The following is a 27,107-nucleotide window of genomic DNA, read 5'->3' as shown; positions in this document are numbered from 1 at the left end:
AGAGGAGGCGAATCTTTGTGACAGAAAAGGCGACCAAGCATGCCAACGATTCTGTAGCTTGGTCAGCTCAGGGCTTTTTGTGTCAGAGGGTAAAAAGGGCTACCTGCTCTTTAATGAGCGTCAGAAATAAGTATTTAAACATTTTCCTGTAATACGCCACTACATTACAGTTCAGCGTAGCTGACGTTGTGGGACGTTGCAAACGCATTTCTTACCTGGTCTCTGATCTGGGTCTCGTTCAGAGACAGACAGGCTTGACAGACTCTGCAGAACGAGCGCACCTCCTTCTGCAGACGCTTCAGTTCGGCCTGGAACGTAAAGGGACAGAGAGCAGAGAGCAAATTAGAGCTGCATAAAATGATAATCATGTTTATTGTAATCAATATTGCGTTTTGTTTATTCATTTTAGGGACAAAACATTGATAAAAAAAGACGCTGCACATGGATTCAGTGAGGTAACGTACTGCAGTTTGTGTTTTATGCCCTAAATCTCCAATACTTCCAAATACCTGATTGATGATTAGTTTTGAGGGACTAACTCTGTCTTCTGCTCCAGACATTTGATTTTTGCCTGTTTGCTCACCATAGTTACTCTTTTACTCTAGGAAACCTTTGCCCGTTCAGCAGCTGCAGGGTGCACACCTTCACAAAAGTGAAGCCCAAACATGACAATCACTACCGTCGGCTGACTGTGACTTTAGGAGGCTATGAGCAGAGAACACATTTTAAGCATCAATACCACAGTCGGTCATCTGTATTTAATGGTGGGACGCCAAAATCGTGATCGCGATTAACATTTGACTAATTGTGCTGCAAGGCGGGTTACTGTCGTCCCATGTTTAAGTAAACACACAAACGGCTGAATCAGTAATAACGACGTGCTCGGTGCGTGTAAAAGAGTGAGAGAGAGAGAGACAGCAGAAAAAGTTAGAGAAAGAGAGAAAAAGAGAGTGAGGATAGACATTTATGTCCCAGTGCTTCACACTTTTAGAGTGGCATCATGGGATTTATGTACACTAACAGATTGTCGTGTTAATTGCCTGCTGTCCGCGCAGCTGCTGAATTGTTGAATAACACGGACAAGAAGAGACTCCACGGTAATCCAGGAAGGCCACCAACATAGACACCATGGGTTGGCTGCGATGTGACAGCCCTTAAAAAAGTATTTATCACGCAGGACACGTTATCTTGTGCTGGTATGCAGGAGCCGAGTTAGCGCGTGACATTTCTTGGTGTGTGAAAGGCAGAGAAAGTCAAAACTGTTTCTTAAAAACAAAATGTCAGATGAGCACCGTGGCTGGTATCGAGTTTACTGCTTCCACTTTAGCCCACATCAGGTGGAAGGCCGCACACTTCAGAGCTGGAACCATGAGCTGCAATTACACGGAGAGGAAAGTTAAAATCAGTTAACCTTTCAGAGCAGATCCCGAACCTACATAAAACTAAAACAGAAGAACTAAAAATGTTAACATCTAGTTACACTAAATTTGCCAAACTATATTCATGCTTCAGTTCAGCAAGTTCAGACGCTGCATGAATGCATATCACGATGTACGAATCCCCTTCAAACATCTAAATTTTAGTCACAGACCTCACTGTCCAGCTCTCCGGACTCCAGCCTGCTCTTCAGAAGCATGAGACACGAGTCGAACAGCTTCCAGCCTGTCGGGTCCTTGGCGCTGGACGACACAGACACACACTTCTGTGTGAGAAAGAGTCTGTCGTGCTGCCATGTGTATCCTTAAAGTACACGCCCTTACCTGCTCAGGGCTGCGATCTTTTTCAGTGCAGTGGCTGCACTGTAGATGTCATCCTCGTCTGCGGTACCCTAGGTACACAAACACACGAGAGAGAGAGAGAGAGAGAACATCTTGAGGGAACAGATGCTCACCTAGATGGATTTGTGTTTGTTTTACTGCAGAAACAACATGCAGACTAAAAACCAACTCATTAATTTAGAAGATGTGCTTAAATTAAAACACCCTGACAGTTTTGAACTTGTTCTGCTGTTTTGGAGCATCCTGTATTTTCATAGTTTAACTGTACACCGTAAGTGTGTTTCTGCACCATGATATGCTACAATGGAGACACTGATTTGTGTTACAATATACTACTAACCAAACAACATCATCCCAGAATGAACAGATACATGAGCTGAAGCTTCTAGTGGAGGCTGCTGCTTTGTTATCTAACGTACACTCGTTGATTGAAACGTGATTGTGCATGCATTATGTAACATGCTATATTTGCCTGTATGCCAGCTGCCACTGACATGCTCCCCCACCTGCAGCAGGTCACTGACGTAGGTGTTGAAGCACTCGCACAGGCCGTCCAGCAGCTGGCTGAATGCCAGGTGTGAGCGGGACGAGAAGGTGTAGTGGTCGGAGCAGAGGGTGTTGACCAGGTGGGCGCAGGCCTCCAACACTTTCGCATCGGTGTGCTTCGTCACAATATCACACGTCTGACACAGCAGCAGGTCCAGATGCTGACAGAGAGAGGCGGGGAAGAGTGACAGTGACGGGGGGGAAAGGTTGACGGAGTGCAGCAGGTGGTAGAATATATATGACTATGGACAGTTTACTGATCTGCTCATAAAGCAAATATTTGCTTTATGACAGAGTTGGTTGCTACTCTACTTCTCTCTAAGCACCAGCGGCTCAATCCACGATCCTGTCACAATGTTACAGTGGTTATTGGGAGAGGTGTAATGATTCACAAGGAACAGGATGACATTTCTGAAGAGGTTATAATCATCTCTTCAGGGTTATTAATTACATTTGTCACACTTTTACCTTCTCCAGCTGCCGAGTGCTGGTGTACATCTCCAGGTCAAAGTAGAGGGGAGCTTTGAGAAGGAGGCTCACGTTCCCTGCATCTGCTGAGTACTGCAGGTCAGAACGACTCAGCATTATAAAATGTGACATGAAAATATTAATACATGTATACTTCATTCTCAATTTAATACAAGGTAAAAATATACAATAAAACTAATACTGTGTTTTAATCTTTTGTATACAATATATTCAAGTTAAGAATATGTAAATTAATCTTGTACCTTGGCCAGAATCTGTGGTAGTAAGGGGATGAAGTGCGTGGTGATACGTCTCCTGTCTTGTTCCATGACCTTCTTTTCCTTCGAATTTAGGCTCTGATCCCACAGCATGTGTGAGGACAAAAAGCATTTAGTTCTCATGAGATGTGTGTGTTTTCTGCACAGATGAGCAAACTGTCAGTACAAACAAGAAAACGATCCACTTTTTCACAACACTGAATATTTAAAGCTAAAATCTGCAACTTTCTGTCGCTCATTGTGACGAGCCGTCTGTCTTGAAATGGGATGAAACCTGAGAGAAACAAATGTGTGAAAAGATGAGATAAAACAAACTGCACAGAACTATCGTGTGTTTGTCTGTCCCCACCTTCTTGCCCTGAGTTCTCCCAACAGGTGGGGTCGCCTGTGCCGCCTGTCTGATGGCGCACATCATCAGATCTATGAGAGCCCCCTCTTCCTCGTACATTAGACCTGACAACACAGAGAGCACAGAGAACTCAGTGGGCGGTTGTTCAGACTACACGGTGCAGAGACGGCGAGGTGCAATGTGACAGCTTTGTCAATTATTGTGGAGTTCTGCTGTTAATCTGAGCTGATACTACTCGTGGTGTGTTCACATCGTGTTACTCACCAGCGTCCTGTAGAAGGAATGCGGTCATAGTCTCCCAGTCTCTCAGCTCAGATCCCGCCACACTCCACATACTATCCACCAGGTACTCCCCGTGCTCGTGGAACTGTGGAGGGAATGAACAAATTACTTCTCGACTTTACTGCACAGCTGCCAAGCACCAAGCTGTTCCCGAGATGTTACCAATCACACGATGCATGGTTTAAAGCTGAAACTCTGCAAAAAACTAGATCATGTTCTCCGATATATAGAATCTCAGAAGTGAGCTGCAGGCTTGTCTGCTGTGAAGCTTGATTTGAGACTTGAAGGCAAAAACGAGAGGAGAAGAGGAGACTTAACCTGGTGACCCACATAGATATATATGCAACATTATTTATAGATCAGTGTTCATGAATCATAAATAACAGGATGCATGCAAAGCCCATAACCTAAAGGACACTTTCAGCTGTAGCTGCTGGCACCAGAATTTAGAGAAAACTCTGAATTCAGATGAGAAATCAATCTTTCATTAAAAAATGATTTGGTTCATACACATAAATGAGTAGCTTACGAGTTTCTCCTCCTCTTCAGCCGAACATCACCTACTTTCTCCCTGCAGCCGTGAGAAATCATTTATTTATGTGCTGCTTCCTGCTTGTAGTATTATATTGTACTAAAAGAGTTTCTTCTTCTCGTTTCGGTCAAACATTATGTTTTCATTTTTCACTTGTTTCATGCCTATGTCCTGTTTTAAACAAGACACTGGTGAGGCAGTGATGAAAATATTGATTGACATGTTCTTGTATAAATGCTCCTACAGCTTCATGATAATAAACTTAACTGCTGAAAAGATATACATGTCATCTCTGTATGTAACGGTCAGGACACTGCGCTTTATAATCCTCTAAAAACTATTAAGAGTGAATTTAAATCTGGTTAGTTCAATTGAATATTAGCGTGTGCGCTCAAATAATTATGATTCACCTTTCAGGGCTTTGGATTTACTTATTAAAAGGTTTTTAATACATTACTTTAATGTCACCTTAATCTGCCTTTTATAATTAACCTGTGTTTGGGTCGTTGATTCAGTTGTGGATGGGTAACTGTCGCTCTCTATTCAAATGTTCGCAGTTTGAAGTAGCTTATGAACCAGCAGAGGGCACTCCACTATCAGCTTGACCTACTGCGTGCCCTATTGACCTGTCAGCAAACTCAACTTGGAATGTTGTGTTGTTGGCTACAGAAATGGACAGTAGAAGGCAAAGCCATCCTTAGTGGACAGTCAGGACACCAAACCATGTGACAACCAATGTGTGGTTTCTACACTGTAGATGGAAAAGTAAGAGGGAGGTGGAGAAAGATCCGATAAGAAACACTACCTCGCTCTGGATGAAGAAGGAGATGAGGATTTGAAAGAAGGCTGCGTTGTCACTCTTCGGCAGATGCTCCTGGCTGACACTGGTAAGCACACCTTTCAGCCTGACACACACACACATAAAACATTTTTCACGTCATCTTAACCAAAATATAATGATAATGGCATGGAGAAGGACTGGTAGCATGGAAGTGTACTTGTTGTAGAGGAAGCTGCCAGCTGCAGACGCCAGGCCTTTGTGTGAAGCATAAACCAGGGGATAGATGTGGGCACACTCCTGTTCTCTGAGGCCTTCCTCTGTGCCCCTGCACACACATTCATACAGTTAGTTTGACTCAAACACAGGATTAAAACCTTGTCTTTGTGATTTGCATTGATATTTGAACTGAAATATTCTTGCAGCATTTAATGTATTATTTGTAAATAGTGAATGGACCTGTACTAGTGTGGAGCATTTTGTGGCATCTAGCTGGTTGCAACTTCGCCCTCTCCTTCCTAGCCTGAACAAGAAACTATGGTGGCTGCGAAGCCTGAAGGTCCCACCCAGAGCCAGTGTTTAGTTAGTCTGTTGTGAGCTACTATAGAAACATGGAGGTTCAACAAGGTGGACTCCACGAAGAAGACCCACAGCAGAAAAAATAAAGGCCCAGAAGCTTTGGACCACCGTGAAGACTCGCTCATTTTTGTTTAAAAGTCATTTATTCATAACAAATACACACTTAATGCTATTCATATTTGTGACAGCGGTGTATAGCTGAACCTCTCTCTGAAATTGGGGACGCCAAATTGCGAAATATACCAAATTTAGTAAAGTTTAAACTCAGATTAAACACAGATAATATTTTGTCCAAGACATTGAAATCTTCAAGGACACATGGCGCGGCCCCAATTTTATTCTCACAGAAACTCTTTGGCCGGCGTGAGAGATAATGACTCACTCTATGAATCATCAGTATTCATGACAAAGTGTTATTACAGTTATGAGTAACCATTACACTTCTATTGTTGAGAAATTGGACTCTGGAATGATTTGTTTGCCAACCAGGTTATATTTGGTTGTTTTCACTGAGGTAAGAATTGTTTGGCTGAGTGTGCATCACTTTTTCCAGATGGAAAATGTTTTACTCGGAGGATTTCATGCAAAAGCTTCTTGACCTTTAAACCAACACAGCTCATACAAAGCAAGAGTGTGCAAAGGCTGAAGACTAACTGAATAAAACTGGATATACTGATGTTCTTATTTGCATTTGAATAAAACTTTTTGTGCAAAAAAAAAGAAGCAAAGGCATTTGTGTCAGTCAAATCTAGCATATTTGGGATGTTTCGATCTATTAAAATGGAATTCCTGTGCTGTGTGTTGACAGTGGCAAAGAGAAGCCACCAGAGACAGGGAAACCCCTCACTGTTGGATCAGGAGTAACAGATTGACCGCTTCCACTGCCACGTCAGAGTCCTTATCCAGCACCATGCTGAGCATCCTCTCCTAAACACACACACACACACACACACACACACACAGAAATATTCAGATATTCAGTGGCGCGCACACAAATGCTCCATCATGCCAGCAGACAAACAGACATAAAAGAGACACGCAGATATGCATAACTGTAGCCACGCCACAGACATACGTACACACACACATACACTGATTAGGCGCTAAGCTATGGCATGAAAACCATTTATCGGCTGCTGCACATGTGGCTTAGAAAGGGTTTTATGTGTTTGAGAAGAGCTTATTAACCATCAGTAATTGGCAGCAATTAACGCAGCCAGACAGACAACCAGACAAAGGAAGAGACCAGAACAACAAAAAGGAACGGTGGGGGGAAACCTCCCCCCCAAAAAAACAGGCAAAAATTCTGGAAAGAGAAACAGAGACAGACAAAAAAATAGACACTGAAACAATAAAGAGATGCTGAGGCGTGCAGACAGAAAGAGAGAGAGGGAAAAAACAAGGCATTAAATGAGGGGTGAGTCCAGTCCAGGGGGAGGCCTCACTTTAAATCTGCTAGTGAAAAGCTCTAGGCGTCCAATGAATTCCTTCTCCTGGTACAGACCCTGCAGGGCACGTACACACTGCAGACGCACTGGACTTTGCTGAGGGAAAGAAGAAGAAGAAGAGAGAGTACAATGAAACACCATCGATAACTTTCATCTGATTCTAGGTGGATATTTCTCTTTGTGTGAGTGTGTCTGTCTCTGTTTGCAGATATCTACACCTGTGTCTAATGTGAGAGGCTGTCAAAGCACATAAAGCATGAATAGAAAAACCCCAAATCTCTATATGCTGCGGTCCCTTTCGTTGCTATCTCACCGCTGGCCTACAGAGGGCTACAAGTAGACAGCTGCTACCTCTGTGACACATGGTGCGGCCAGCAGCGAGTGGTGAAATGACATTATACTAACCCTCATGTATCCCCTACACATGTATCTAGGCTTGATGTGTGTTCACCTTGTCGTGCAGGGTCCATCCCAGGTATTTAAGACATCCGTCATTGAGGAAGTCTTCGGGATCGTTTTTCAGCCACATGCCCAACTCCTCGATACAAGCCACCCGGATCTCAGGCAGCAGGTCCCGGTAACGGTGCACAAACACCCCGCGGAACATGCCGTTCATCATGGAGAACACCTCCTCTCTGTTCTCCCGCAGCTGCAAAACAAGGGAGAACAAAGCAGTCGCTCTGATTCGTGTTTAACTTCTTTTATTTACAGTCTGTAGCTGGGGAAGTCATCGTTCATCACTTTGAGGGCTAATACAGCATATCCACCTTTATGCTGCTTTTATGGTGACTAAGAATTCAATTTCACCATTTTCACATCAGCTTATGTCATTCTGGTATTAATGTCTATCAGTGAGGGCTGAGAAATCATGACCATTGTCATCATGGACACTCAGATTATCGTATCATACAAAAGTATCCTCTGTTTTACTCCTTATGAACAGTTATAGCATGCACCTCTGGTCTTTGAGATACCTGCTGACTGTATGTTACAGAAAACGTTTTCTCAGTTTCAGCAATAAAACACTCAGACATCGTCTCTCAGCGCTGTCTCTCTTTTTTAATAAATCTGACTTCAGTGTTCACTGCTTTAATATCCTGACATTGTGAAACTAGCTGTGTGTCAAGCCAACGTTTGTGTGTGTGTCTGTGTGAGAATGTGTCACCTCGCTGACGGTGGCCTGCAGCTCCTCCAGTCTGTCAGAGGATCTGTCATGCGCCCTCTTGCTGTTCTCCATGTCGTATTGCCGCTGGGTGGTCTGCAGCTGAACAGACACTGTCAGAGCTACTTCCACCAGCGCAGTCATCAACTTCATGGCTAATAGAGAAAAGCATGCAGATTAATGAGGCTTAGACAATACGAGGGGTCGATCTGAGGGGGACGGGTGATGTCTCGCACTATGTTGTCTTTACTAAACATGTCTCGACATTAATTGCAACTTCTTGACGGAGGACTTAAACTTCACTTAAGGTAAAGTAAGTTGTGCTTACTAATCTAATCACATTAAAGATAAGCTGTTGAATTTTATTTTGTGGTTCGGTTGAATGGATGAGCAGAGGTTTCAAAAGAAGACAATAAGAAACAACAAAAGCAAGCTGCACAGGAGGAGCACATGTGAAAAACAAAAGGACTTAAGCAGATGTCAGCTGAAAGGAGAGGTTTGTTCTGCCTCCTCGAGGAGCAGGAGAAGAAGCTCCAGTATCAGGGACGAGGAGGTCGGTCTTTCTCCCCGATGAAACACTAAAGCAAGCGAATAAAAGCTTCCTTATGAAATCAGTGTGTGCATACTTCAAGGGCGCAGTCGCCAAAAATCAGGAACCAAATAAGTTGCAAACAAATTTAATTATCAATTAGCTGATGACTGATCTTGTCATTATTCACTTCACTCCAGTAAGTATTGACAGTGATGACACTGGACTGAAAAATAACGCTTCATGATGTGTGCGAGCGTTTCACTCTTAACTCGGTCAACATGGGAGCAACAACATGCTAAATGAACTGCTGTATGATAAAGACACATTATGGGAAACTGGTTAGTCACGTCACGTTACGAGCTGCTCGAGGTGTGTTGCATTCAAATCATTTTGACGATTTATTCACTGACACGACCATCTCCACCATATCGTGGAAATGGACACACAGAGACATTTATTGACAACACAGGAAGGTTCATTAAAAGACGTATTTCTGAATGAAGTATTCATTGTTAAGACATCATCTTTATTGTCTTAATTGTTAGTTAGCACACGCCTCAAACGACCCCAAGCTAAATCTGAAATTCTATAATTCATTAAGTAGTATTCATAATCAGAACGGTTGATTCTCTGTTTCACGTGCCTACCGAGCAGGGTGCTGGTGTGTCTGAAGGCTCGGACCTGGGAGTCAGACAGGCCGGTGAGCAGGGCCAGCAGCGAGGGGAAGAGGAGCTCGTCATAAATGATGCTGTTCTGACAGGAGCGCACCAGAACCTGGACAAACTCACACAGGCCCGCTTTGAAACGCTTCATTTGGGGGCCCGGGATGGACAGAGGGTAGTTGACTGAATCCTGGAGGAAGAAAAGAAACAAAGATTACACTGTGCTCAGTATGCAGTAGTTATTTGAGGCAGTGTGGACTCTGCTAATGATAATTACAATTTCATCATGTGAGCTCGTTATTGTGTTCATTTATCAGCATTAGATTTTAATGAATGCGTTCCATCATGCTGTACTTCATCCTTCAACTCGTGATCTCCTGAGACGTGAAGGTTGTTTGACTTTCCCGGCAAATTCCGTGAGGATTATTAGTGCGACGTGATGACAAAGACAATGAACTAGATTCAGACTCTAACATCTGGAAGAATAATATTTATTTTCTAATCTAAACTCTGTCCGATCTAATCGTTTCCTTCCCTCACCTCATTAAACTCTCTGGTTAATGTGCTGATGATCTCAGCATTCTGCATGCTGTCAAACATCTCTCTGCTGACCACACCTGAGCAAGATGAAAAAAATAAAATAAATACCTGAACATAGATCATGATGGAGTCATTCTGGTTCTTCTATTTGACTCGAGTACATGATTCCTTTTCATTTTCACCCCACTCTCACAAAATATTGATATGGTGTGTTGTCAATAGGCCGATTATTAACACAGCACCTCGACATCGCATCGTTACCGTACACGGATATCAATAGTCGACCGCTGATCATTGTCTGGACTGAAATTGGAAAGATAATCTTTTGAACTTTGACCCCCCCAACCCCGATCTCGTGGGCTCTCCCTTGACCTCTGACCTTTGCATCCACAGGACCGCACAATGAAGTTGATGAGCACCAGCAGCCCCGCCTCTCGGCTTCGCTTGTAGCTGTCCAGCCACTCGTCCACCACCGTCTTGACATTGACAGGGAGAGAGCAGCCAATGAGAACGCTCGGATGTAATAAAAACATTTGAATAAGATTGCAGAGTCCAGCTTCAACCTTTCTTCCTACCCATTGATCTTTTAGCTTTTTCTCAGTAACATATGTGGATCTCTATGTCCCAGTTTTCTCCACTATGGCCATTTCTAAATTTCTGTTTTAGTCACCACCTCTTTTGCATAATCGTTTTTGGCAACCGTGGCACCGTTACACATAATGGCCTTTTGAACATCTGCTGTGTTAATAATACTGATGTAGTTTATGCTAAGAGAATGGAGGGGAATTCATCCTTGAACTGAGGAACCTTTACGTATCCGAGCTGCAGTTTGCCAGATTTGCTGAATATGCTGTGTGAAAGTGAGCCTTCACCCGGAATCACCGACCGCATTGTGTCGCTGCTCTACACTGTCGTGACAGAGCCTCTTTTTATTGCCAGTCGCCACATTTTTTGTGTCTTTCTTTTGTTATGTAGTCCTTCTCTTCCAGTCTTAAACCAGAAGAGACTGGGTACAGCGCAACAATGGTTGGGACGGACGCATGCTGTCAATCATTGACTACACGACACACTGAAAACACTTTCTCCTCTGCGCATATGAAAGGCAATCCTGTAGGGTCACATCAGTCAGCCGCTGACAGCAGATGATAATCTCTCTCATTGTCACTTCTTAGAGCTTGTTTCTCTTCTCATTACACATGCCTCCTTCAGCACCTCCCTCCCTTCATGTGTTTATCTCTACACCCCCTTCCCCCCTGCGCTCGTCCTCTTTGCTTACCACCATGGCGCTCTTTCCAGAGCGGACAGCATCATAGATGTCCTCTGCACTGATGCCCTGGTTCCCCTTATTCACGTCTTTCACAGGTCTAGGAGAGGCCTGCCTGCGTGTCCCCCGGGGGTGCTGCTGCAGGGAGGGGTCCGGAGGAGTGGGGACCTTCAATGCAGCTTTACGCCTGGGTCTCTTGGGTGGCTGGAGATGAAAGAGAGATGGGAGGGCAGCTAAGCAGGGGGATTTAAAATGAATTGATGTAGTCAACTGAATTAGTGGTAGTCATGGCAAGATAAGGTAGAACCTTGGATCAGACATCTCCCACAGTTATTATGGCTCAGGTTAGGTTATCTTCTATAAAGAACTGAGACAATAATGCAACTTGATTCATTAAATAAAGATACCAAACTTAGACAAAAGTCAGAGTGATCTACTCACGTGATTAAGCGAGATAATTCAAATCTTAATACACATAAACTCTTTTAAAAGAGAATACGGTCGTTTACCAGAGGTCCGGGCACTGCCTGTCTTCGGCCCTTTGTGGCTCTCATCGTGGTCTCATAGTCACTGCCAGAATCTGAGAAGCCATCCCACTCCTCCAGACTAATAAACAAGTATGAAAACTTAATCAACAAATAATTATTACAGCTGACAGGCCTACAGATCCAGGCACATACCCTGATTATATATTTTTTTTTTAGAATCTGAGCCCACAAGCCTGCATGCCTAAAGTTATTGTAGCTTTGTGTTTCTGTGGCCAACAGCTTATTAATATTGATTATTGACTGTACATTGAATATTGTTTAAGCAGTATTTAGATAGATGCACACATGCTGCATATGGACAGTGATTGAGACATGTAGGTATACAGTAGATTAACACATCTTATTGGATAACATTGTTTCTATATGGGCACAATGTTCAATTGGCATAATATGTATGGCTGCCAGGCTCCATAATCAAAAACATATGGTTTATATTTTGTAAAAGGTCTTCAGGGTTCACTTCACCTGTCCAGGTTGGAGTCTCCCATTGACATTTCAGGTCACAGGTTGGAGGAATCAGAGGAGTCACCTAGTGTGCGAGAGAGGAGACACATTCAGCAACTTAGATAAAGTCTACCATTACTCATTTAATGCATACATCCATAATCAGACTTACAAACCTAATACAAGCAAACAAAGTAACTCTTTAATAGAGAAATCTGACAGACGTCATAAAACAATGGACAAATTAACTCCATGGCTCGCTAATGGCAGACAATGACTACAATTTAGCTTTTAAAATATTAGCCAGCTAACTTCTACGGCAGAAATTAGTCAACAGCAATCATTAGCGAAATACTGAAGACATAATTTTACCACCTGGAGATATAATTTCTGAATTTCTTGAAGCTTTGCGTGTCGTGATTTTCTCCCCCACAGAGACTAAAGAGCGCGAAAGAGTATTGCGAAGTGGTTCTGGATGCCGATTGGACGACGCCAACTCGGCCCTGAATATGATTGGTCCTTGTCGAAGGTCACATGATGATCATTGGTCATTCCCGATGACAGGTTGTTAGGGAGTTTCGCTTAGTAACTGAATGAACGTGTGTAGATATTACCAGACATATATACATGGATATAACAGCTTTACATAATTATTAAAGTATATACATAGATATAACAGCTTTACATAATTATTAAAGTATATACATGGATATACCAGCTTTAAATAATTATTAAAGTATATACATGGATATAACAGCTTTAAATAATTATTAAAGTATATACATGGATATAACAGCTTTAAATAATTATTAAAGTATATACAGGGATATAACAGCTTTACATAATTATTAAAGTATATACATGGATATAACAGCTTTACATAATTATTAATGTAGCCATTTATGGATACATGTGTATTAAAGTACACGTGTAAAACATGTGCTTTACTCTCTCTATGGATATTTCTTCTCAAAGTTTAGATAATTGCCGTCCTATATTGAAGTGTATCTGTGTATAATGTTCCAGTCTGTCTGCTGCGTGTCTGTCTGTCTGTCCAGTTTTTAGGACCCTGGGGTGTTTGGCTCAGCTGTTGCCCGCCCCGCCACCGCAGGCTCCTCACCCCCGTCTCCCCTGTTGGTCCATTGTTCTGTGTTTGATGGTCCATGACCACAGTCAAACCAGCACAGGTGAAACACACAACTTCTGGTCCAAGCATTCAAAATAAAATACCACTGCTTCACAATGTCAGTACAAAATGACACAGGGGCCCTCAGCTCGACATTAAACCTAAATATAATTGGGGATGGATATATATATATATAAAATGACGCCCACTGCGAGATTAAATTTGAGATTTAATTGAAACCCTTTCAGTGCAGCCCATATACTGCTAAAAACTGTTTCTGTCACTTTGAAATTTCTTGTACAGAACATTTAAACAGTGACAAATCGCCTGAAGCTTAAAAAAAATTATTTAAATATTGTTTGCAATCGGTGTGAATAGATCAGCATAGTTTTTCCAATCTAGCTCTATGACCTTGTCCTCCTCCTCCTCCCCTCATGACCTTTTTGGGCCCTCTAAACTCTAATAGATAGTGCTTTTAAGATTTATCCATCCATTTTCTGTAAACTTGCTTATCCTGATCAGGGTCGTGAGGGGTTGGATCCCAGCTGTCAGCTCATCACAGGGCTGCAGGGGCGGACTGGGGCAAAAAAGTGGCCTGGGAATTTAGTACCCGACTAGCCCACTCGGGCCGGTGTGGTGGATGATGGTGGCGGATGTTTTTTTACAGCCAAACTAGCCTAAATTGTGCTAAAAGTTAGCAAGCTAGACAAATAATATTATCACATTACAGCCATCCACCTAACTAGCATCCCATTTTGTGATTTTCTGACTGAGGGTCCTATCATTGTAATGGCAAGAATGGCTCGAGTGTATGAAACTGGTCTAGTGGGGAGCTAAGGCTGGAGAGCAAAAACAAAACTCATTCTTTAAAATCTTTTGGCCTGGACCAGCCTTTCAAGGGCCGTTTCCGCTCCACCATGGGCCTCTTAGGCCACACTTTCTTCTTCCACCACTTCTGCCCTATTCTCATCTGTATCTTGACAGCTGTACTGTCCGATATTAAATATGAAAAGAGACTCCCACATGCTTGAGCTTTACACATGTCCTGAGATTTTCAGCCAACTATGATCATAGATGGTAGAAAAATGTAACGTCAGTGCATCACTTGCAGCACCACGCCATACCGGGCCGGCCCACTGACCCACCAGGGAAACTCCTGCTACCCCCCTAGGCCAGTCCACCCCTACTGGTGGGCCACCGGCCATTCTGTGATTCTCCAGATCACACGGACTCTGCAGGGCTGACACATAAAGACAAACAACCATTCACATTCACACCAACTGGTAGTTTAAAATCATCAATTAAAGTCTAAACCTACATGTCTTTGGGCTGTATGGGGTTAACCACTGTACTACCATGTGACCAAGATATATCAATAAAATACCAAAATACAAAGACATATTGTTGGATTATCTTCAAATATAGAACTTTTTAACAAGTGCTTTGCAAGAGCTTTGACTTGATTTTTTTTTTAAAGCTATACAAATAAACTTGCCATTGCTTTTATTTTGGAAACAGTCCCTCTTCCGGTATCATCCTCAACACCGTGGTGAGCTTGACGCGGTTTGTCTGTTCGCTGATGCTGAGGGACGGGAGTGCCCCATTCAGGCTCCCTTTACATTTACGTACGAGAGCGGATCTCCCAGGAAGGACAAATTAACGGGACGCGCTCGATAGGAACATATGTGTGATGTAAAAGCCAGCCCGGATGCATCTTTTCATTGCACTTATTGGAGAAAACTATGACTGTTTTAAACGACTGACGATTTGGGATATTGTTACTCTTTTTACTTTTGCGTACATCTAAACCGGTCCATTCATTCATTCATTCATTCATCCAAGAGCTGCACCCATAGTCTGGTTTCATATAAACCCGCCCTCTCCCTTGTTGTCTAAGTCCTGCGGTGAGGATGGATACCCGGTTATTTTCCCCCAGGTACCGGCTGCTGGTGCTGCTCTGCACGGTCTATGCACTGTCGGGGACCCGGAGCCCCGTGGTTGCTGCGGGGAGGAGCTGCGCCGACACCCGGCAGGTGTACTCTGAGAAGGGGTACAGCACAGGCACCGCACCGCAGACTCAAATATCCGGTAAGACTCTGCATATGGCCTGCGGCGGGGATAAATGACACAATAAGACAGCTTTTAGGACTCATACAGAACAATCATATTAATAAACGTGCGTGAATAAATCCTATCAGGAAATTTTAATGTGGCAGAAGATGTAGGTGCGTCAGCATGCTCTAGTTTGTTTCATCAGGTATAGAAAATACCAGGATAAACTCGCTGACACACCACCAGTCATTATGAGATCATTAGCAATACTATAGCAGAAAAAAAGATACATTTTTAATTAAGAAACACATTTCAAGTCACGATAGGAAAGTCATATCTAAAAGTGCAAGGTGGCTCAAAACTCACTAATAAGCACCAGAGATACATTGGAGGAATATCATGCTGAGTTTCCCCCCCAGAGAAATAATAATGCAGGATGGTTTAAAACAAATTACACCCGCCCCCTCCTCCCTCCGTGCTGTTTAAATAGGATGATTAAGGGGATGAGCAAATTGCCAACACCGGTGCAACAAAGAACCTCGCCCCTAATTAGTCTTTGCCCACTGGCCCACTGTTAAATCCCTGCATGTACCCATAGGTTCTGTTCACTGGTGATAATCTTATCTGCTGAATGGAAAGATACAATGTGGATTGCAAACGGTTTTATATGAATGTGAAGTTTTGCTGAGGGGAGGAGGGAGGAGATCTTTAGGTGGAAATGTGCTTAAATGTGTCCTGACAAAGTGAGGGGGGCACTTGAGGGTCTGAAAAATGTAGCCTACTTCATGGAGGTTCAGCTCTGCATGTAAATCAGAGAGAGAGAGAGAATGTGTGTGTGTGTGTGTGTGTGTGTGTGTGTGTGTGTGTGTGCGTGTGCGTGTGTGTGTGTGTGCGTGTGTGTGTGTTACTCCTAGACAGACATGAAGGGGGGAAAAAAGTAAAAATTTATGAGCGAATATATGTTTGTGAAATTGCAGACCTTGCACATCTCTTGTGTGTCCGTGTGAGGATTTATTTTGTGGAAATTCAGCTGTGTGTGTGTGTGAGTCACTGAGATTGCTGCAATATTGATTGATTTTGTGTGTGTATGTGTGTGTGTGTGTGTTGGGCTATCACTGCCTGAGTCTTGGCTCACTGTCCCGTGGGCCAGGGGAGCAGATGGCCGGGAGAGCGAAAGGATGAAGAGAGGCAGTTTAGAAATGGAAATAGAGGGATGAGAGGAGGCTAATAGTGAGACGCACTGAGAGAACAAAAGACACAGAGAGGAACATCAGTAAGGGTGGAGTTGGGAATGACACTTTCGACGGGATTAACAGCAGTAATATTCATGTTGGGTGTAAAATTATAGAAACAAAGAATTCAAACCTTTTCCATGTTATGAGTGCTGTTTTTTTTCCTTCTCTCTCCGCCGGTTGTCGTTTGCATATCATTACCTCTGACATATCAAAGACCCAACCTGTGCTGACAAAGAAAGACTGATTGAAGCTGAATAATTCATGCAGGCAAATTACGGTTTTCTATCACACCCTTGTCTTTGATAAGACTTCTCCGCAATAACTGAACACACTGATGAGTAGAGGAATTGACTTTTTGACCGAAAACATCTGCTTTGACCTGATAACAGAGCGAGAGGAGGCTTTGGTTTTTGTTGTGGCACACAAAACCAGGATTACTGTCCAGAGTCAAAGCATATGATTATACATTATGCTATGGTTACACCAATCATCTAAATATGTTTCTTAATTATTCATCATATGTTCCTAAACGTGTGATTGAACCTAACGTTTTTTTCTCTCCTGACCTGGTTTTACCTTTCTGGTTTTCCAGGTGAGCACCTGCGGCTCTGTCCCCAGGACTACACCTGCTGCTCCAGCCAGATGGAGGAGACGCTGGCCCTCCAGAGTGAGAGGGACTTCCTCAAATCTGTCGAAGAGAACAGCCAGTTCCTTTTGACTACTTTTACCCAGAGGCACCGCAAGTTTGATGGTAAGACTCAGAGGCTTGTTATTAATACTGTTTAATGGCAACACTTGAAACCACAGCGGGTGTATTCGAAGGGAAAAACCACACACGGCTTCTCCTCGTCTCACCCTGGGCATGTACGAGAGAGTGATGATGACTGACAGCTGATTAAAGACTTGTGCAGCATCCTCGTCTGCACAGTTCTTCTCTGATGGTCAGATATCTGAGGCACAAAATTGACTTTGCAAGCTAAAAGCACAGGAATGCATACATATTGCAGAAAGACTAGCACGGTTCTTATTTATGTTTAATCAACACTCAAGAGCTGCTGAAATGAAAGAGGTACACCCACAATTTTAGCATTACGCTTTCATAAGGTTGGGGCGATGCACTAGTGACACTTTATGGTCACAACTGAAGCAGAAGAGGTTGAGATATCCTGACTTTTAGTCCTTTAGTATGGGCTGATCTCCAGAAGTGCTGGATCCTACGTTTCCCACAATTCAACTTGTCTCAAATTGTTTAAAAGTTTTTAATGCAGACTTCCTGTTAGGAATCTGTATTCATGAAGGTGATCTGAGGTCACCCATTATCATTTTGACATCCTCAGACCTTGGAGCACCTCCCTTCAGAGCCGCAGAATACATTATAACAACAATTTTCACAGGTGGAGCAGGACTAATCATGACTAATAAACTGACCTTCGTGTTCCTTTAAACAAATTGTTAGTGTGGGAATCGCACCTAGAAGGCTTAAGTGACTGTATTTCAGAGAACTCAGCCCACACTGTCTCAGATTCTGTATGTATGGCTCCAGGTTTGTAGCAACCACGGCATGGAGCTGAATTTACACTTTCTCCTCCTACCTGCTGTGGACTATCACCTTTTTTTTCCTCCGCCATCCTCATCCTTTTATATAATGTATGGGATGAATCATTTAAACACGCCAGAGGAGTGGGAGACTGCATATGAGTCCTACGGTCGTAAATAGAGAGCATGTTGGTAGACCTGTTTACCAATGTGCAGGATCTGATGTAAGTGTCCCTATGAGCTGTTGAATCTTGGACGGGAGGGGGTTACTGAGTGCCTACGTACATAGAAATCTGGCTTAGATATAAGAGGAAAAGAAGGTGGATGACAGATGAATGTCTTATTTCTGCTTTTCCTGTCTCTCTGCAGAGTTCTTCAGAGAGCTTATAGACTTGTCAGAGAAGTCTATGAACCAGATGTTCACCAAGACCTACGGCCGGCTTTTCACCCAGAATGCGCACGTCTTTCAGGAGCTGTTTGTGGAGCTGCGCAGATATTATTCTGGTCAGTTTAACCATCTCACCTCAATCTTTCTGATGATTACCAACTGGGTTGAATATATAAAACAGTGCAGTCAGTAGCACTGCAGTCAGTGAAGTTGTTAAAGACGCATATCATGTAATGGCAATCATCCTCAGTTCAAATAATGCAAAATTGCAAACAGGCGACAATTATTCAGGTATGACTTTTGTAGTCTACATGGCCTCCATCACCACCATGAGGAATGAATAAATAAAGAAAAGTGATTAAAAAACCTGTAGTCTGGTTAAAGATGGTAAAGTATTCTGGTAAAGAGCTGTGATTCCTTGTTGCACTGGCAGTTTATCAGTCCCTGTAGTGGTGGACAGAAGAGGCAGCATTGTCTTCTGAGAAGAATTGAAATGCCAAGACAAAGTGAAGAAATAAGCAGAGAGAGAACTGGGATCCCACGGATGACTGTTTCTATTTCTGTTCTGCATCGTTCCGTTTTGGCATGACCGTCACTCGCTGGTGAGCCTGTCTGCAGGCTGTTGCTGCTTAGTCAACCTGTCCTTATCTGCCAAACACCATGTATGGCTTAGTTGAGGCTGTATAGTAGACAGACTACAGATTGGAGAATTGCATATTCATAATCAGTCTGTCACTTGACTAATGCACAGAGGCAAAAACCCACATTTAAAGGAAAAGAGCACACAATGTTGACATCAAAACAGCAAAAAAACAATGTTTTGTGGTGGCCACTCTTGACTTTTATGTTGTTGGTTAAAGTATATGTGTCAATATATGTTTACTTTATTTAATTACAATATCCTTGACAAACCTTGGAATTGCGTCTAGTAGTGGCTAATTCATGGTGTGTTTGATGGGATTGCGTCTAGTAGTGGCTAATTCATGGTGTGTTTGATGGGTTTACAAGCAACAGTTGACATGGCAGTGGCCAGTGACTTCTTAATCTAGGGATAAGCTATTCCTTTTAAACAGGCTTAATGAGCATAATTTGAGCACACTGCATAAAGATGTAGTGCTTTAACTGACTCTAATACCTCCACTCTAATACAGAGGGATTCTTTCAGAAATCTCTACAAGATTTTTGTCAGTTTACAAATAGGCTCTTGTGCTCACTGTAGCTCTTGTGTCCACAGGGGGCAGTGTAAGTCTGTCAGAGGTCCTGTCAGACTTCTGGTCCAGGCTGGTGGAGCGAGTCTTCTCTCTGGTTAACCCCCAGTATCAGTTTAGTGAGGACTACCTGGAGTGCGTCAGCAAACACGCCGAACAGCTGCAGCCGTTTGGGGACGTGCCACGCAAGCTGCGTGTACAAGTATGTGTCTGTATGACAAAACAAGTAAACATAACATGGAGTATGATTATGATAAATCAACTAATCTAATTTCCTTTTTTAAATTCAGGTGTCGAGGGCTTTCATTGCATCCAGAGCACTATCTCAGGGCTTAGCTACTGGTCGGGATATTGTCAACAAAGCAACAAAGGTGAGTTGTTCCCTGTGCTGTCTGTAAATAATTTCAAGGTTATATTTATTCTTGCTCTGACTCCTTCGACTCACTGCTTTGTTTTCCAGCTGACTGCAGATTCAGAGTGCGTGCGTGGGCTGATGCGTCAGTGGTACTGCCCTCTGTGTCGAGGCATCCCCTCCCTGCGGCCTTGCCATTCCCTGTGCCTTAATGTGATGAAGGGCTGCTTAGCCAATCAAGCCGACCTGGACACCGAATGGAACAATTTCATTGGTGGGTGAGGGTAAAGATCAGTATGTAGGATTTAGGGGAATTTAGTTACAGATTGCAACCCCCATCTGTGGATATGAACGGCTCGTTCTAAGCTCATAAAACAATTCTTATTTACAGGTTATTACACACAAATGGAAACATAGTGATGCATATTATATTCTATTTCTAAGACTAGATCTTTTTATAAAGCAATTATCATTAATATCATAAAAGTGGAGCCCTTTCATTGCCCTACGTCATTTAGCTTCACTTCCTGTTTCCCTAATGAATTCCTCCTCCATTAATCATTCATGCTTCTCTGCTCCTTCACAATTGATCTGTCTTCCTATGTTTCCTTTCCCCTTTCATCAAACCCATACGTTCCTCGGTCCCCACCCACCCCCGTCTCTTTTCATGTCTAGTGCTCCCTCTTACCTTTCATCGCTCAATCCATGTGTACTGCACCCAAACCCTATTTTACCCTCATGTACCCCTTTTTGTCCAAACCACCGTTTTCCGCTCTTTAAATTATGTTGGCTTGCTTCATACAAAAATCTTTTAAAGCTGGTAAGCCAGAGTGATTCCGGACATAGGGAACTGCTGTCTCGATGTTTTATCAGGGTCTAATAAGAACTTGGGTGGATGTAGTCATAGCAGACTTTATCACATCTCTATTTCTGTCTCTCCCCCTGTCCCCCTCTCAGATGCTCTGTACCAGATTTCAGAGAAGCTGGAAGGGCCGTTCAACATGGAGCTTGCAGCCGACTCCATCTCTGTGAAAGTGTCAGAGGCCATCATGCACATGCAGGAAAACAGTGTCAGCATCTCCACAAAGGCAAGCAGCTTATTTGGGAAATAAAACCGAAAATAAAGATGGACATTGATATGTTTTGTATTACTTTCACAGGATAACACGCTGGCTGTTGTTCTGATCTTGATTTGATCTTCTTAATGACACAGCATGCAGTAAAAATGAATTATACGCAGACAGCATGACAGCGTTGCTGTATGATTAAAACATGGCAGGCATCCCAGAAGCTAATCCACCAGAGAGACACCCACATCTAGTTAGAAACAGCAGAAAAAGCTCCTGATTTGTGGAAGAAGTGCTCTAAGGCGACAAGAAGCTCATTCTTTTTTTTAGCTTTAAGCTGCCCTTCACAGCAGAGTGTAATTGTCGAGGTTATAGTGAACCATTTCAACGTTATATTGCTAGGTTTGCAGTTCAGCTGCAACATTTTCAATTGCAGACTCTGGTTTTCTTTCTGCTAGGTTGTGATTCAGAGCTCAAGTCCATTCCTCAGTTTTGATTTGCCACACAAGCACTAAGGTTGGTTTAGAAACGCAGCCTTGCATGCTGTTCGGTGGTATTATAGAAAGGATAATGTAACCTGGAGATTACCTTGGGGAGTTGTCAAATGCAGTGCTGAAATGTAATCTATTTTGAAGAGAGAGAGAGGGTATGACATGACTAAGCAAGTAGGCATCTTAACCCCTATATATGCCATGGGGATGCCCCAAATGATCTCTATATGAAGTAGGTTACAAGGCTGAAGGAGAGCAAGTGCGATAAAGTTAATTCACAACACACTTATCTGTGCAAGAATGTCCACAGGTCTTTAAGTGATCACACAGCAGTGTAGAAACCAGTCATAAACATTGAAATATTGAAATGATGATAAAAATGTTTGTGACATACAGTACCTCTTAACACTGCTATTTCTTTGTTGCTGTTTTACCTCAGGTGTTCCAAGGTTGTGGAAGCCCCAGGCCAGCGCCAGGACGGTCCAAACGCTCACCCAAAGAGTCGGGGGGCAACAGGAGGCCCTTCCGCACATACAGCCCTGAGGAAAAACCCACCACTGCTGCAGGCACCAACCTGGACCGGCTGGTGAGGAAGAAACATAACCTCCATGATATGATGAATTTAAAACAACTGAAATCTGCTTTGTAGTGGTCAACTTTTTAGCAAACAAGCTCTGCTCTGTTCTAGAGACCCCGAACCACTATAGCATTAGTTTGAAATCTTGTTTCTGGTCAGTATTCAGCCTCTTTTTCTTTTTTCTTTTTGGACTCCATCCAAATGAGGAAAAGCCTTTCTTTAGCTTTCTTTTTGTCTGTCTGCCATTTGGCTCTGGGCAGGTAGGGCACAGCGGGTTTTTAGAGCTTTTTTCACAGAGAAACAACACTAATGAGAGCAGCGAGAGGCAACAAAACAAAACAAAAGTTTCGTGCCAGAAAGCCAAAACAATGAGCTGAAAGATGCTTAAGCTCAGCAAAACTGTAGTTGGGTGCTAATTACCCGCGGGTGCTTTATCACGAGCGACTCTATGCACGTAAGAATGTCAGGATTCAGACATAAACTGAGCAGAAAGCAAGAGAGGATGAATAACGGTAAAACAAATCAATCTGAGCTCGTTACAAGCAGCTAAATTCTAAAGAGTGCAGCAGTCAGAGCGCAGACAGTACTCCTGTGACCACGGAGCAGTCTTGCAAGATGGAAAATAAATGAGACTGAGAGCAGGGGATAGAGAAAGAGCATAGCAGGTATTTACTTTTATTTCCAAAAGATGAAAGACGTGTGGTTGAAGAGCTGACCCAGAAACTATCAGGCGACTCGCTGTCTTTGCCCAACATCAGCACTGCGGTTTCAATATTCTTCCTCCAGCCAGCCATACCAAACATGGATACTTTAAAACTATGTCTGAGTCATAAGCGATTTCTTTACGCCTCCGCGCAGGTTACCGAGCTGAAGGAGCGACTGAGGCCCATGCGTGGCTTCTGGGTGTCCCTCCCACACACCATCTGCAACGATGAGAAGATGGCTGCCGACGTCACTAATGAGGACCGCTGCTGGAACGGGCAGACCCGGGGGAGGTGAGGGAGATCAGAGCGGAGGGGTTGGAGGAAGGAGTTTGGGCAGAGGTGCAGGAGGAGGGGGAGTGATGGTGCAGAGGTGGAAGGATGCAACAGATGGAACTGGAGTTGATTTAATTTTGCCACCTCCAGCCACCCACACCCTCTCTGCGTGGGTCTGCTTGCTTTTATGCACACAGATGAAGCCCAACACGGCCTTTCTTGACTAATTTAAAGACACTGCGCAGCCCTGTGTGCGAGTGTGCGATGAGAGGGATGAAAAACAAGTGTGCATAATGGATGATTTTGTGCTCGTGGTGTACCAGCTTCATTAGGCAACAGGTTTATGGAAAAGTACGCCCACCTAAGCAGCTTTAAACACAAAGTGGGACTGCAGATAGGCATGTGCTGGTAAGAAATGATGTACTAGGACCAGGTAGTGCAGGATGAAAAGTTTATACCTAACCAAAGTAACTGCAATTCATTCAGAGGAGGGCTTGACTAGTTAGACAAATACTGTATGGTTGAGACCAACGTCAGTGAAAGAAATTCACGTTTGTTCTGAATACAAAAAGCAGTTTTTAGCTGTGATTCAATCTCGGTGCCTTCACTGTTGTAATTAAATGTGAGAGAGAGTCGCTCCCCATTGTGAACATAGCCAGTTATTGCTGTGAAGATGGTTATTGGAAAAATATACAATTTACACCTGTGGTGACCTGAAACTCATTTTGTTTCGGACTTCCCTGGTGTCATTCAAAACCACATTGTGTGAAGTGCCTGTGTGCATCCATGTCTGTGTTTCTTGTACATCAACACCTCCGTGTGTGTCCACACTCAGGTACCTCCCGGATGTGACAGGCGACGGGCTGGTCAGCCAGATCAACAACCCCGAAGTGGAGGTGGACATTGCCAGACCAGATGTGAGAACCAGACAGCTGATCATGGAGCTGAGGGTGGTGACCAACAAACTGAGACACGCTCAGACTGGACAGGACATGGACTTCATGGACAGTAAGTGTTCCGGACTGTTAGACTACATATTTCTGTATATCCTGAAAGGACTAAATTTGTATGCAACTTTTTTTTTATTTCCAGTCAACAGTCAGAAATCCATTTTCTTTGTTCCAGGTGAGGAGGGCAGTGGCTCAGGGGGTGGAGATCATGGCGAGAGGTACAATGATGACTGGCCAGGCTATGGGCCTTACTCTCCCCCCAACAACAACCCACCACGCAACCCCGCCACCAACCCTGCAAAGCCGCCTCGAGTTCGAGAAAGAAACGGGTCCAAGTGGAACAGAAACAACGGCCACGGCCGGGTCAGATCTGCAACCAACCAGCTCACTTTGTCCCTGTTTCCTTTGTTGTCTTTGCCTTTCGTGGTCACTGTTGCCCCCATGTGGAGATAGCTGGTTATTACAGCTATCTGGAGATGGTAGTGGTGGTGGTGGTGGTGGCGGTGGTTGTGGTTTTCTGTCATGCTGGAGTCTCTCAAGCACATTATGAAGAAAAACAAAAACAAAACAGTCATTCCATTTGGTTGCACCAGCAGAAAAAAAAAGACAAAACAGGCTAATTCAGCAATAATCAAAAACCTGTTTACAGCACAAAATGAATAAGTTGAATAAGTGAATATTTTTCCTACTGCCCAAGCCACAAAAGAGGCATTACCAAGCATTGATGATTACAAACAATACTGCCATTTTTTAGTGCCATTAATAGGATGTTTGACCTATTGGTGTCTTGATGCTGAATGGTGTGTAATGCTGGAGCGTAAAAGTCTTTGGGGGGTGAAAGAGAAACACAAGTACGAGATAAATTCGCAGCACATTTGAGTGATGAAGCTCGTGGTCTCATGGTTTGGTGCTCTGTGAGATGGAGATGAGTCGTGCCAGTTAAGTACTGTGGAGTTTCAGTGAGCATCTGATTCGATCTGAGTTTGTTTGCTGCCTCTCTCATGAAATTGATTCATTAATTTGATGTTAGTTTCAGTGTGTTTGTTCATTTTGTTTAACTTTTTCCCATCTCGTGGAAGTAGTAAGATTTAATTTACTTGCTTAATTAAATCTCTGTGTTTTGGCTTGGAGATGAAGGGGGGGAAAAGTCAACAGTATGACTCTTGAAACCAAACAAGGAGCTTATTCTGAATGTACCGAAAAGCTCTAAATTAATTTGCAGTTGCCTGTGATGGCAAGATGTTCATTTGTGTAATATATTGATGTTTTTAATTTATTTGTAATATAATATTTCATTGTTCTTATTGTTAGGATTTTATAAGGGTTGAGTGTCTTTATCTTTTTAAAAGAAGTGTTTGTTTTTTACTTTCTCTGGTATAGAAAAAGCTAAACAAGGAAAAGTCAAGTATCAATACTTATCAATACTTTTCTCGTAAACCAATCATTTGACAACAAGACACTTCTCTTACCACGTTGGGTCACAAGACCAGCTCTAGTTTTTTTTTTCTGGCGTTTTCAGCCCTAACCAGAGATTGTTAGGGATCAGTGTGTGTGAGTGTTTGTGTATGTATGACGGTTTTTATATGTTTGTTGTACGTTCTGGTTTCAAGATTCTGAGTTCATGTTGAGAAAATGTTGGGATGCTTTTTTTAACACCACGCTTTTCTACTTATTTTTCCTAAAAGCAACAAAAGATGATGAAAACGGCGAGTGAGCTCATGACGCGATAGGTCTTAATTTTCATACGCTGAATGTGTTCTGACAAAGATAAACTCAAAGAATATTCAAGAAGGAAACGAAATCTTGTAAGGAGTGGTCATCCATGGACAGAGAGGAGGAAGAGAGTGAACTGAAAGGATTCGTTTGACATTTTGGGATATACACTTGTTTACTTTCCTGCATTGAGTTAGATGAGAAGGTTTATACCACTTTTATATCTGCAGCCAATTAGCTTAGCTTAGCATAAAGACTAGAAACAGGGGGAAACAGCTACCCTGACTGTGTCCAAAGGTAGAAAAAACTGCCAAACAACACCTTACATTTTGTTTGTATAAATTATACACATAATTCCATAGAAGAATTCACCTTTCAGAACGTCTTTTCATTGTGCAAATTGTGTGATTATGTGCCGGACTACTTCTTGGCTGGGAGCAGTCGCCAAATAACCAGCGAATCCAGTAATTTACTGGTTTTGGCCAAGAAAGAATCACAGTACATTGGTGAACTGTTTTGTTACTTTTGGACAGAAGTAGCTAGCTGTTTCCCCCTTTTTCCCAGGCAGGCAAATAAGCATATTTCTTAAAGTCAATTGAAAGGATCCCAGTCGAGAACAGAGATACAGATGGAGAATATAAAAAGAATGTAAAGATGCTGTTTTCTGTTGAAGGAGGAATTGTACACTTCTAGCCAAATGGGCTATTGCACCTGTACTTTGCAAAACATAGCAAGAGAAGGGTTTCATTGTAAACTTTTACCAAACATATTTACTACATGTAATCACTTGGCATATGATGAAGATGGTTTAATTCTGTACAGTGGCGCTCTAGATAAAGTTAATTTTGGAATGAAACCCTTCAAAGTTAGCAGGAGCCAGATACAAGACACCACAAGCACAGTATTATTTTGCACAATTACAAATGAAAACGACAAACAAAAAAACCCATTCACAGTATCTCTAAAGCAACAGTATTGTAATCACACATGCTTTCGATGATCAGCAGTCAGATTCGGATGTGGTGGCTGCAATATTTCCGTTGAATTTCAGGTGAAATAGTTCTTTAGTACAACCTCTCATCCATTCCCACCACTGGCACATTCCTTTATGGTGAAAGTATAGCACAACTTTTTTCATGTTGTTGTAACAGTTTTTTGGTATCAAACGAGTGATATTTTCTGCTTCATTAAAAAAAAAGAAAAAAAAAAGTTTGTTTCTTTTATTTTTTACAAAAAAAAAAAGAA

General features: G+C 42.8%; 2 protein-coding genes across 3 annotated transcripts in view; one reads left to right on the top strand and one right to left on the bottom strand.

Annotated features, from left to right (window-relative positions):
* Positions 1-15,367, bottom strand: part of stag3 (STAG3 cohesin complex component) — a 20,161-nt gene extending 4,794 nt beyond the window's left edge. The window contains exons 1-22 of the mRNA XM_027283442.1: positions 15,257-15,367; positions 12,212-12,275; positions 11,708-11,804; positions 11,211-11,402; positions 10,314-10,410; positions 9,935-10,011; positions 9,380-9,584; positions 8,204-8,355; positions 7,490-7,687; positions 7,036-7,134; positions 6,438-6,517; positions 5,232-5,339; positions 5,039-5,138; positions 3,684-3,786; positions 3,420-3,523; positions 3,056-3,148; positions 2,793-2,885; positions 2,285-2,485; positions 1,761-1,828; positions 1,592-1,679; positions 1,293-1,373; positions 216-308 (exon numbers count right to left, since the gene is read on the bottom strand). Of these exons, the coding sequence (XP_027139243.1) occupies positions 216-308; positions 1,293-1,373; positions 1,592-1,679; positions 1,761-1,828; positions 2,285-2,485; positions 2,793-2,885; positions 3,056-3,148; positions 3,420-3,523; positions 3,684-3,786; positions 5,039-5,138; positions 5,232-5,339; positions 6,438-6,517; positions 7,036-7,134; positions 7,490-7,687; positions 8,204-8,355; positions 9,380-9,584; positions 9,935-10,011; positions 10,314-10,410; positions 11,211-11,402; positions 11,708-11,804; positions 12,212-12,240 (2,358 nt within the window). The 5' untranslated portion in view covers positions 12,241-12,275; positions 15,257-15,367. The remainder of the gene's footprint in view (positions 1-215; positions 309-1,292; positions 1,374-1,591; positions 1,680-1,760; positions 1,829-2,284; positions 2,486-2,792; positions 2,886-3,055; positions 3,149-3,419; positions 3,524-3,683; positions 3,787-5,038; positions 5,139-5,231; positions 5,340-6,437; positions 6,518-7,035; positions 7,135-7,489; positions 7,688-8,203; positions 8,356-9,379; positions 9,585-9,934; positions 10,012-10,313; positions 10,411-11,210; positions 11,403-11,707; positions 11,805-12,211; positions 12,276-15,256) is intronic.
* gpc2 (glypican 2) lies at positions 14,867-27,060 on the top strand. Of its 2 annotated transcripts, none has more exons than XM_019260343.2 (11): positions 14,867-15,404; positions 17,196-17,354; positions 18,509-18,643; positions 19,762-19,937; positions 20,026-20,106; positions 20,196-20,361; positions 21,045-21,175; positions 22,085-22,231; positions 23,081-23,217; positions 24,035-24,207; positions 24,325-27,060. In XM_019260343.2, exons 1-11 carry the CDS (start codon positions 15,227-15,229, stop codon positions 24,600-24,602), a joined length of 1,761 nt encoding a protein of 586 aa, XP_019115888.1. In that variant the 5' UTR covers positions 14,867-15,226; the 3' UTR covers positions 24,603-27,060. The 2 variants fall into 2 exon arrangements, with proteins under 2 accessions (XP_019115888.1, XP_027139250.1); XM_027283449.1 differs by lacking the exon at positions 14,867-15,404 and adding an exon at positions 16,063-16,173.
* The last annotated feature ends 47 nt before the right edge of the window (positions 27,061-27,107 follow it).

This window comes from Larimichthys crocea, chromosome I, assembly GCF_000972845.2.
Source record: "Larimichthys crocea isolate SSNF chromosome I, L_crocea_2.0, whole genome shotgun sequence".
Lineage (NCBI taxonomy): Eukaryota > Metazoa > Chordata > Actinopteri > Sciaenidae > Larimichthys > Larimichthys crocea.
The sequence above is the reverse complement of the archived record's forward strand: the minus strand, read 5'-3'. Positions and strand labels throughout refer to the sequence as shown.